Raw genomic sequence first — 12,926 nt, 5'->3', positions numbered from 1 at the left:
TTGGAAGCCTTTCCTGAGTCCACTCATTTCTCCCAACCCTTCACTATATCCCACTCCTTTCCTTATTGAATTTCTTTTCAAGTGAGGATCTCCTCAGTAACAAATTTGCACTGGAGGCATCCCACTAGGCACAGTAGATGGCCCACCTCCTCATAGCAAGGATGGAAGCTGGAGGGGGGGGGAGATCATCCAGGTGGCTAACAGGCCAGTTCACAACACAACAGAACATGACACCACCCCGTTCATAGACCAACACTCACACCACCTACAAAGGCTTTCCCCCCCCTAGCTGCAGCAGCTAGGGGGGAACCAAGGATCCCACATGCATTTCACACACACACACACACACACACACACACACGCACGCACGCACGCACGCACGCACGCATGCATGCGCGTGTGCGCAGTGCTCCAATTAAATAACGAAACTGCATGCACTTTGCATTTACTATTAATGTAAGAGGCCAAAATAGTACGATTAGATTCGTTAGAGTGTGCTCTTTCCAAGAGTGCAAGTTGAAACATGTCCATTCAGCAGTTTGTGATTTATGCTGGAAAGAGTAATAGTAGTTTTGTGCATGTTGTCAGAAAATTGAAAATGGAGCAAAGAGCAGTTATCAAATTTTATTGAAAATTGGAAAAATGTGCTACTGAAATTTTGATGATTTAAAAAAAATTTATGCTGATGAATGTTTGTCTTGACCAAGAGTGTTTGAATGGTTTCTCATTTTCATTATGGATGTGAGTCGTTAGAGGATGATCCCTGACCTGGCTGACCATTCTTTGTTCGAACACCGGAGATTGTCAAAAAGGTTAGAAAAATTGTGAATGAAGACAGATCAGTTTCAATGAGGTTGCTTGCTGAAATGATTGGTAGCAATAAGTAATCTGTATGAGAAATTCTACAAGAAGGTCTGGGTAAGGGAAAAATTTGTTCCTGTTTTGTACCACATTCGTTGAGTTTCGAGCAACGAGAAAAGAGAGTCGAGTGTTGCACTAAGTGTTTTTGGCAAAAAAATCGATTCCAGTCATCGAACATCACCCATATTCACCAGATTTGGCTCCCACAGATTACTTTTTGTTCCTCAAAATGAAAACAAACATGAAAGGAACGCAATATGAGACTATAGAGGACATCCAAGCTGCAGTGACCGACGAGCTGAAAGCGGTACCAGAAGAAGAGTTCCAGAAGTGTTTTCAAAACTTGTATAAAAAATGTAAATGGTGTGTACACATTGGAGGTAATTACTTCAAAAATATGTAACCTTACTTTGCCATTAGTGTTATTCTTTCTTTTGTAGTAGCATCAGTCTCGTTATTGAATTGGCATGCTGTGTACATATATAAGCTATTCGTATACTGTATATTGTAGCTGAAGCACTGAATATTATGTTTGTTGTCATGTACTGATTGGAGAATTGAATGGGTAATATGGCAGATGCACAGAAATGAAATGTTCTCTGTTCATGCATAAAAGTTGTTTTTTGTTATAAATCATGTGTTATTACTGTTTGCTACTGCATCTGGAATGTAATACACTGCATACATACATTAACTGACTTGTTTAATTACTTCTCAGAATCGCAGATCAGCACCAATTTCCTCAATTCAAAATAATGGAGAGATTCGATACCTGGAATTAGTAATGGTTATGGATAACAAAAAGGTAAGAAGGTTACTTTTTGTGATCTCAGTTTAGCAATTTTTCTTAAACTTAACAAAGAGAAATTTCTACATTGTCTTAAGTGATAAAAGGAAAGAATTTACACGTGATAAATAATTGCTCTTAACCAAGAGCAATTTGTTTTGTCACTTTTAAGTAAGTGTTCATATATAACTGTTTCAAGGGTGAGTTTATAAGCACTATGTGCCCCAAGAAGTGAGTTTTTTTATGAAACTTTGAAAATTTGTATAAACAAAAACTTTGCACATGAATGCCTTTAAATATTAATTTGTCATATTTTGGTTTGATTGCCCAACATTAGAGTGAAATTAATTCAAAAATCAAATCAGAATTAAAAAAAAAAAAAAATCATGAAAGACTCATAATAACTGCAATAAATACACCAACCTGTATATAAGACAAAGGCTTTAATAATAATAAAATAAAATTTAATTAAACACAGGTTACGGTATTGTTTAGGGCTAAAGCCTCAGGTTACGTAAATAGTTTAACTAATGTACAAGTTAGTGCATTTGCATCATTTCTGTACATAGCCAACTACTTAAGTAGTTATACTTAATGATGCCAATTTATAACTACTTATATAGTTGGCTATGTACAGAAATGATGCATATGCACTAACTTATACATTAATTAAACACAGGATAAAACTTTATATTTAATATAAAAACAGAATACACTGATAAAACTATGGAGTTAAAGTGATAAAAACAACACTGAAGCTTTCAAAGGCAACTGACTCCTTTGCTAACGATGGAACTTTCTGCCATGGTACATCCTGAAATAATATCAGCAAGATTTACCATGACTGTAAAGTTCCACTGTTGACAGAGGAAACTGTCACCTTTGAAAGCTTTGGTGTTGTTTTTATCACTTTTTGACTGTAAAGTTCATATATTTTAATTTTATCCATTTATTATTTTTATCGCTTTTAACTCCATAGTTTTATAAAGGTATTCTATTTTTCTATTAAATATACAGTTTTATCCTTTGTTTAATTTAATTGTATTTTATTAAGGTCTTTGTCATATATGGATTGGTGTATTTATTGCAGTTATTATGAGTGGTTATTTTCCAAACCCTCAAGGCCTATTTGACAAAATTGAAAAATAATACAAAAATAAATCTTAAATTTATAAAAAACTCATTACTTTTTTTTTGATATAATAGATATTCATCAGCCCTTGGTTTGATGTCATCAACTTCTGGATCTAATTTCTAGAGAATTTCAGCATTTGTAAGACAATGAATGCACTGAAGTCATTTGTCAGCATGGTTTTTTTAAGGGGTGATCAGACATGATCACCCCTTAAAACCAATCTGATTAGATTATTATATAATTATATTAGATCTGATTAGATACTATGATGCAGTAACAAAGGAACTTGTGAAATGCAGTAAAAAATGTCAGAACAATGAGTTACAGATTACAAATGCAGTTTTATGTTTTTTTTTTTAGTGCAAGTTTCAGAAATATAAAAATTATCTGTTTTGCTCTAGTTATTTTCACTGAACCAAGATTGTTATTAATTCTGTCTGAAAAAATGAAAAATATTAAAACATGAAACTACAGTCTGTTCCATTTTCAAATTTATAAAACCATAATAAGCACAACCATACTTCATACAAAACTGGAAACAAATATATTATCGATACCAGCACTTCATGCACCAGCACATTTTATTAAATATGTAACTATGTAAAGAACACCTATCACTTTCAAAATTACTCAAGCAAGAGTTTAGGAAACTAGACATATCAAAAACTGCTAATCTTGGACAGGCAATTAAATTCCCAGTCAATTAGTCATTGCAGCATCACCATATCTAAAGACCAAAGATCAAAAAGTGTATGTCACATTGTTTGAGGATTTTTTATAAAAATTTTGTTATAAAGATTGTATTTATTAAATTAGTAGTATGAATTTTTTTTTATCAGACTGATATTTTCATTACAGAGATATTTGTGTGTAGAATAAGAGAAATTTACCTCAGTGTGATATGTAGAACACTTCTGTATGATACTCTCTTGAAATTAAAACAAATAAAAGATTAACACAAAACGATTACAGTAAAAAATTAATTGAAAATAATTCAAAAAACAATTTAAAAATTAATTAAAAATTCAAAAAACAATTAATTAAAATGTTAATAAAGTTTAACGTAAATTTTGAAAAATGATTTTTCTTCCTGAAGCTGACCCAGCTTTTCAACCATATGTCATGATCAGAGGAATGGAAATTACTGAGTATGTGTGAGCGTGAATCTTAAATAGAGAGATTTTTTTTCTTAGTGCATACGCTTAAAAGACCACGAATTATTAACATTCGTGGAAATTGTTAACATTTGGCATCCATATCTAATTTCCGACTAGTAGTCTTTTACGTACTATTCATCTTAGCACATGCGCATAAAAGACCATGAATCGGAAATTATTAACATTCGCCGTCCATATCTAATTTCCAATTAGTAGTCTTTTACGTGTATGCGCAAAGACAAATAATCTCTCTATTTAAGATTCAAGCTCACACGTACTCAGTAATTTCCATTCCTGTGATCATGATATACTTTTTAATTAATTGTTTTTTGAAATTTTAATTAATTTTTTAATTATTTTTAAATTGTTTTCAATTGATTTTTTACCGTAATCATTTTGCGTTAAGAAGTGTTCTACGTATCATATTGAGGTAAATTTCTTTTATTCTTCTACAAATATTGAAATCAATGTAGAACATATTGAGCATCATATCTCTGTTATATACTGTAGTGATATTTGTTAAAATGAAACATTTTTGCATAAAGATACATAGTGAATTGGCAGGGGATGGGAAGTGATTTTGTTGTACTGAATGTTTCATTGCTCTGGCATTCTTAATACTGACATTTTACTGCAGTTGTACTTATCAAATGTTAAAATAAAGAATGTCATTACAAAATGCACAATTAAAAAATTCAAAATAAAAATTTTGGTATTCTTTCAGTTTAGTTTTTAACTTTGAATTGCATCATTGATTCCCTTCATGGATTATCCCGAGATATCTTGTTTTTTTTAGGTTTAAAAGTTATTTGGAACATACAAAATATCTTGGGATACAATAATATCCGAAGCAAACAATAATACCTCCAAATTTAGGACTGAAACATATTTTCTCTGGTATTTATCTGGCTAATTTCGCGTTAGGCAGGTAAATCCCGAGTTTTCTCAGGATTTTCTTATGCCTGGCAGCAAACGACTGGCTTTCATTTTACTTATATTGTACAGCAATGTCAGAACAGTATCGTGCATTCTTGTGCCGCCAGTAAGCAAAATATAATTTGCCATCCTAAATGCAGAATACTGAACCCACGAAAATAATTCACAAAAACAATATCGAAAAATATTTCAGCACCCTCTTGAACTTCCGCCCGTAAGCGATGCTTACCTCACCTGTCCACTTGTGGTGGTCGTGTGTCAGAATGTAGTTAGTTCGCGATTACTGCTTGTGGTGGGAGGTTACTGCTTGTGCATTCCACTTGATTTTTTAAATTTATTTATATAATGAGTAATGAAGACTTTTTCTGTGCGTTTCTTTTAGCTCAAGCACTAATTTATTAAAAAAATTCTGTATAATTTGCACACTTTTTTGGCGTACCTGAGATAACTCGGGATAGCCCAAATAGGTTAATTACTCCTATGTATTTTCTATGAAAAAAATTACTAAATGACACAAAACACTATACACTGAGTATTCGCATGATGCATACTTTTAATCTGTAAAATAAAAAAAGTCGATCCGTTAAGGCACATTTTCCGGAAAAAAATGTTCCGGGAAGGGGTTAAAACCTTTTGGAGAAGTATTTAAAATGAAATAAGATAATAAGCATGTACTAATATTGCAGACCACACTAAGTTTTATCATGTGCCTGCTTGTGTAACATTTTTTGGTACATCTTCCTGAAGGATTTAACAAAAGTAGATGCAGTACCAGTGTACATAATGTGCTCACTTTTATTTAAAAATTTATTTAAAAATAAAAAGATCTTTTCCTTTTAAGTCCAACTGATTTTAGGGGTGTGGTTTATTTTTGGACCAATATAGTAAAACAGTCCAAAAATGAAAGTTCCTTTGGAAATTTCACTGTAAGCACTTATAGAAAATAGTGTTGTGGTTTGTCTGTGAAGTTTAAAACAAGTGAATATTTTACCAGGTGCTTTTGGAACAATGCAAAAACACAAAAACTTATTAGATGTGCAGCAGAAAAGATTTCTTAGAAGTTGGTTATACAAATTATATTCAGCTTGAAATTAGTTACAGTTGTATGAGAAATCCAAATGAAAAAGGCTATATAAGCAAGAATTTATTCTTGTTTGTATTTTACAGTACAGTATACAGTACACTAGATGGCATTCACTTTCAAGGAATATTTTAGAAAGTATAGTAAATAGCAGTTGGAAGATATTCCTTCAAGTTTCAGATCCTCATTGCACAGGGGCAGACTGGCCATAAGTCTTACCAGGGAAACACCGGTGGGCCGGAAGACAGAGGCTGGTGTGATTTTCAATATTACACTCTGAGCTCCGATACATTGTTTGTTTTCTCCAGTAAGAATTTTTGAGAAAGTCTGCCTCTGTCACTGCATATTCAGTGCACTGTAGTATAAAATATATATAAATATAATTTCTGTGAATACGTATTTTATGTAAGAGTTTACTCTGTTTATCTTCTGTATCATCATAAAATTAAAGTATACACCGATGAGCCAAAACATTATGACCAGCAAGTTGTTATGCAAATCGAAGCAACTACAGGTGAACTACGGCACATGCGCTGGTTGGGACATGGTATAAAAAACACCTGATGCCGAGCTCCGTTAATCAGTGTTACTCTTGTTCTTCAGATGGGAAAGGCAGCGGACTTAAGTGAGTTTGACAAAGGCCAAGTTGTAATGGCCAGATGACTGGGCCAGAGCATATTTGAAATGGCACGGCTGGTGGGGTGCTCGTGGTCAGCTGTGGTTAGTACCTACTAAAACCCACGAACCGCTAGCGAGGTGTTGGAATACCATGGCTCATCGATGCTCGAGGTGAGCAAAGGCGGATGGTATGTGGCAACAGAAGGTGGCGCAACTCACTGGTAATTGGAATGCTGGTGACGGGAGTAAGGTGTCATAACACATAGTACATCGAACCCTGCTGAAAATGGGACTGCATAACTGCAGGCTACTCCGAGTGCCCATGCTAACCATGGTTCACTGGCGACATCGCCTACAATGGGCACGCGAGCATCAAGACTGGACCTTGAGTGATTGGAAGAAGGTCATCTGGTCTGATGAATCACGTTTCCTGTTGCACCATGTGAACGGCTTGGTACATATGCATTGTTTACTTGGAGAACTGATGGTACCTGGATACACCATAGGCCGAAAACAAGCCGGTGGCAGTGGTGTCATGCTTTGGGCGATGTTCTGCTGGGATACCGTGGGTCCCGTCATCCATGTGCCAGGCACTCTGACATGTACCACCTACCGAAACATCGTTGCTGACCAGGTACACTCTTTCCCGGCAACAGTCTTTCCCTTCTGGCAGTGCCGTCTTTCAGCAGGATAATGCACCATGCCACACTGCCCGGATTGTTTGAGACTGTTTCACAGAACATGAGGAAGACTTCCAGGTATTGCCCTGGCCTCCAAATTCCCCAGACATCAATCCCATCGAGCATCTGTGGTTTGTGTTGGAACAGCAACTCCGATCTGCGGCATCTCAACCACGGACCTTACAGGAGTTAAAGGATCTGCTGGTTATACAGCTTATACAGCATCAGCCAAAAAAAAAATAAATAATAAATAAATAAAAAACTTTCCCATTTCACCCATCCATTCGCTCCAAATGTTTGTATAGTTCAGCCTTGAATTTATTTAAGCTGTCAACTTCTACAGTGGAAGTTTGTTCCAGCAATCAACCACATGCTGGCTAAAGGCAAACTTCCGCACATCTGTTCTACAACTGTCTTTCCTCAATTTGAATTTATCTCCTCTCAGGTGATTAATCTGGGCAGGAGGCAGAATCCCATCAGCATAGAGCTTGCTCAAACCATTCAAGGCCGTATACATCTCAATTAGATCACCTCGCAGGTGCCTAGTCACCAGATACTGTAATTTGCAAATCTTAAGCCTTTCTTTGTAAGAGTAAACCTTTGTTCCATTCACTAATCTTGTTGCCCTTCTCTGTACTTGTTCCAGCATCTCTACATCCTTCCTAAAATGAGGCCTCGAGACCTGTATACAGTATTCAAGACCTGTATACAAGTCAGGTGTGGCCTGACCATTGCCTTATACAAGGCAATAATCATCTCCTTATCCCTGCTAGAAAAATTCCTGTATATCATTGACACGACACCATGAGACTCTTGCAGACTGTCTCCATTGCTCAGAAAACTTCATATCTGACTGCACAATTACCCCAGGTCCTTTTCACTCTCTACCACTTTGAGTGTAGTACCACACAGTTGATATGTTACTATGAGGTTACTGCTACCCATATGCAGTACCTTACATTTGTCAATGTTAACCTTTAGTTTCCACCTCTGCCCATCTGCCCAATGTTTCTAGATTCTCTTGCAGTAGCATACTGTCATTAATGTCATTAACAATCCTGCCAACTTTCATATCATCTGCAAACATAGACATTAAGCCTGATATACCTTCATCAATATCATTAATAAATACAGAAAACAACAATGGACCCAACACTGAACTCTGGGGGACTCCACTAATAACATTACTCCACAATGAGCAGGGTCCATTGATTACCACTCTCTGCCTTCTCCCACTCAACGGCGCCTCCGTAGCGAGGTGGGCAGGAGCAGGAGTGCGTAGCACACGTTTCTTGATTAGACTGGGTTCAAGCCGGTTTAAACCCCTTGACCACCAAATATGGAAGATGCGGAGAGGTCAGGTAAATCCCCGGAGAAATATGGCCTTAGTTGCTAATGCTCCTAAAAACCAAATAACAACAACAACAACAACAACTCCCACTCAACCATCCCTTTATCCAAAGCAGCATTTTGCCCTAATGCCATACTGCTCCAATTTGTATGATAGTCTTCCATGTGCAACAGTATAAAAAGCTTTCCTAAGATCCAAGTTTATGATATTAAAATTATTTTTTGCATCCGCTTATTGTTCTTTCATTCGACTTCAATAAAGAAACCACTCTTTGCCACAGAATTCTGGCTCCTAAAGTGGGCCAACAGGAAGCACAACCTTCCAGCTCTGATTCACACCACGCAGCTTGCCAACTCTCTCGGGATTCCACGGCTTCCCACCTTAGTCGAAGACCAACGCCTCCTAGCAACAGTCAAGATGATAACAGGTATAATCGCAACACCTTCATTCTGGGATACCTGTGGCTGGAGGATCCCCCCTGCTGCCCTTAGGGCCAATCCTGAGCTCTACTCGCATTCAGCACGACTCCATCTCTCGGACAGGTTCCTCCCTCAGCAGATGTTCAGGCAAACCCAGGCACTTGACGCCGACCTGAACAAATTCGCTGTTGACCGGACTTACCGGAAAAAAATTATGACTAATAGGACTAATCAGCAATGACTGATGTGTACCTTGCATCTGTTCCTGTCTGATTGAGCTGGTGCTCTTATCTCGATGTTAAGTCAGCTCAATCAGACCTAACTCTCGTAAGGAGTTTTCTCCTTTGTATAAAATATGTTTTCTTCTGTAAAATTACCTGTTTTTGTAAATTAATTGTTCTATTTTCCAGGAAGTTTCGGGAGGTTGTAAAAATGTAAACCCCTGGCTTTTTGGCCGTGAAGGGCATTAAAGATTATCTCTCTCTCTCTCTCTCTCTTTCAACACACACACACACAAATAGATATTTTGCAGTTAAAATTCTGTCAGTTTTAACGTGAGAACCTACCAGATGCTATTATGAAAGATCTGATCTACATTGAACTTTGGTCAGGGAACTGACAAGTTCCCAAGGAAACATGAAATATAGCAAGTTATTCTAAGTCATTTTTGATCTTTTAATAATTTCTCATAGCAATTTTTAGGAAGTGCTCTTGACAGCCAAGTCTGAACAGCAGTGCTATTTTTATAAACAAAAGTGATTACAAATGCTTTCTTTATTTCAGCATTTCTGAAGATGTTCAAAGTCCACCATGTTACCTTTCTTTAAGCAATCAGTTGATGTTTAACAGGCAATCCAAAGGCAAATCCACAGACAGAAGAATGCTAGGTAAGCTAGTGTTTGAAAGCATATTGTACTGGTAAACAATCCTATGGCTGTAATTTAATATAAAGTAATCTTGTCTGTGAAATATAATTTCTTGCACAGTGTGGATTCCCAAAAAAAGGTCCTGTTTCTGCTTTATTGCAGAAAATCTGTTTACTCTCTTGGCCCCGAGTGCCAAGCGAGTGACTATAGCAATTCTTCAGTGATTTGAAAGCGATTTTCTTAAAAGAGCGATTGATTGTAGATGAGCATTATTTTCTAATTTCCAAAGTTATATAATTTTGCTCTTCTAAAGTAAAGTCAGCTTATTCAACAGAAAGGAAAGCCACCTTTCTTCTTGTATATAAGACTAATCTAGTAACACGCTAACAACCACCTTATCACTTGGTCACTGGTTACACCGCTCCTGCCTCCATGTGGCAGGACTGGAAGTCTGGGAGAAGAAATCCACTCTCCCGGGACTAAAAGGAGCAACTATGGACAACACAAAACAGTCCAACTATGGATCTCTTGATCCAGATTCAAATAAACATGACGACCGTGATAATTTGAATAAATCCCATGCCAAGAGACAAAAAAAAAAAAAAAAAAGAAGGGACAGATTTTTCTGCTCCGCTCTTTTTAATATTACATTCCTCCACAGACCAACCATTGAATAAGCTCTCCCCATTTTTGATTCTGAAATGCCTTGAAAATGTGACTGGCCCTCCAAAAATGGTTCGGCAACTAAGATCTGGAGACTTATTAGTGGAGATGAGTGAATACAGCCATGCTGAAAGACTCCTGAAAATATCTACCTTTGGTGGAATTCCCACAAAGGTTACCCCACGTGCTACCTTGAACTCTAAATGGGTAATATCTGAATGGGATCTTCTAAATGTATCAGAGGATGAACTTGTCTGTGAATTAAGCAACCAAAATGTAGTCCAGGCAAAAAGAATTGTCATCAAAAAAGATGGAGAGCCTTTCCCTACTCGAACAGTCATATTGACATTCAAGTCACCAAATCTCCCCACAACTATAAAAGCTGGATACCTCAGTTGCCACGTTCAACTGTACATTCCCAACCCAGTTCGGTGCTTTAAGTGCCAAAAATTCTGTCATTCGCAAACTGTGTGCAGAGGTATACTCACTTGTGCTTCTTGTGGTACAAAAGACACACATACTGACTGTAATAATGAAACCCAAACCTGTCCTAAGTGCCATGGAAATCATTCTGCCTTCTCTAAGGACTGTATCCAATGGAAAAGAGAGAAGAACATTCAGAAATATAAAATAGAGAACAAAGTATCGTATCAAGAGGCAAAGAAACACTTTGCAATTCCTACTAAATCATCTATGTATCCCAGCCACAGTTACTCAACGGCTACGCTCAATATCAACTCAGACTGACTGCTCCGTCCCTCCAAATATCTCTAATCTGGTTGGGCGAAATCATTACTTACTTCATTAAAGGAACAATCTCCCTCCAAATATGAAACCCAATAAGTAAATACACCTGTAACAATATCTCCAGATAAGAATCCCAATCAGCAACCGAAAGTACAAACTAAGAGCTCTGAAAGAACTGATACACACATTCAGATCTGATACCATGGACACCGATGAAAAAGCGGATGAAGATGACACATTTCTTGAAATTCATCCAGAAGGTGACATTGACACAAGCAGACCAGTCTTCTCAAAGAAAGAAAAAGGAAAAATAGACAGATGTAAGCAAACTACCTCACGGAAGTTAGCAGACACTAGTTAAACCCAAACAATGGATACAGTTATTCAGTGGAATTGTCATGGGCTCTGTGCTAACTTTGATGACTTTTACGATCTCCTATCTGAATATAAGCCTGTTGCAGTATGCATTCAAGAAATAAATCTCACAAATGCAATATCTATGACAATTAAGCATTATACTATGTATAGAAAAGACAGAAACTCATCTAATTTAGCTCATGGAGGAGTAGCACTCATACTATACACTTTTGTGCCCTCTAGACCTATCCCCCCCCTGCAAACATCTTTAGAGGCAATTACTGTCTGTGTCACCTTTGGAATCACAATAACATTAGTCTCATTGTATCTATCACCAAATCATACATACACCTTTGCTGATTTAGATAATTTAGTAATGCAAATACCCGCTCCCTTTTGTATTATGGGTGACTGGAATGGCCATCACCTGCTATGGGGTTCTCAACATCTTGACTTCAGAGGACAGATAATTGAAAAAAATTTAGATAAACATAACCTGACTATTTTAAACACTGGTGCTCACACATACGTGCATTTACCATCTGGCTCAAGCTCTGCTATTGATCTTTCAATATGCTCTCCAGTGATAGTTCCTCTTGTAGACAAGACTGTTACTAATAACCCTCGTGGTAGCGATCACTTTCCTATCATCTGTACTTTCTGTATAAGTTCTACTCCTCAGAGTAACATTAGAATTTACCAACAGTAAATTCTAAGTGGGAAGCATTCAAGGAATTAATCATGGAAGCTACTAAAAGTTTCATACCTATTAAGAAATATTGTTCAAGGTTTAGGCCTAAATGGTTGTCAAATGAACTAATGAGACTCGTAACAGAGAAGAAAAATGCATGGGATGCATATAAATTATCAAGCGACTCAGAAGCCTATGGCACATATAAGTTAATCTGTAATCAGGTCACAAAGGAGGTTCGGCAGGCGAAGGCAGATTACGAGAAATCCTTGGCAAAAGATGCTAAGAAAAACAGCAAGGATTTCTTTACTTATATAAACTCTAAAAGGAAGGGGATAAATCTGATTCGTCCACTTGACATCGATGATTCAACTGTTGATGATCCTGCTCATATAGCAAACAAACTGAATGAGTATTTTGCATCTACATTCACACGTGAGGAATTATTAAGGTTTGAAAATGGCAGAAGGTTATCAAATTGTAGCAGGGTGCTTAATGATCTTGTAATAACTGAGTGCAAAGTGGAAGAGAAATTGTTGAAGTTAAACATAAGAAAAGCACCTGGGGTGGATGGGAT

General features: G+C 36.8%; 1 protein-coding gene across 1 annotated transcript in view; it reads left to right on the top strand.

Annotated features, from left to right (window-relative positions):
* Nucleotides 1-1,584: 1,584 nt before the first annotated feature.
* LOC150078247 (disintegrin and metalloproteinase domain-containing protein adm-2-like) overlaps nucleotides 1,585-12,926 on the top strand; it is a 232,142-nt gene continuing 220,800 nt past the window's right edge. Inside the window, exon 1 of the mRNA XM_090384510.1 lies at nucleotides 1,585-1,666. Within this exon, the coding sequence (XP_090240636.1) occupies nucleotides 1,646-1,666 (21 nt within the window). The 5' untranslated portion in view covers nucleotides 1,585-1,645. The remainder of the gene's footprint in view (nucleotides 1,667-12,926) is intronic.

Source organism: Mastigoproctus giganteus, chromosome 11 (genome assembly GCF_048544385.1).
Source record: "Mastigoproctus giganteus isolate SK-2022 chromosome 11, ASM4854438v1, whole genome shotgun sequence".
Lineage (NCBI taxonomy): Eukaryota > Metazoa > Arthropoda > Arachnida > Uropygi > Thelyphonidae > Mastigoproctus > Mastigoproctus giganteus.
Note: the sequence above shows the minus strand (reverse complement) of the source record. Positions and strands in the feature narration are given on the sequence as shown.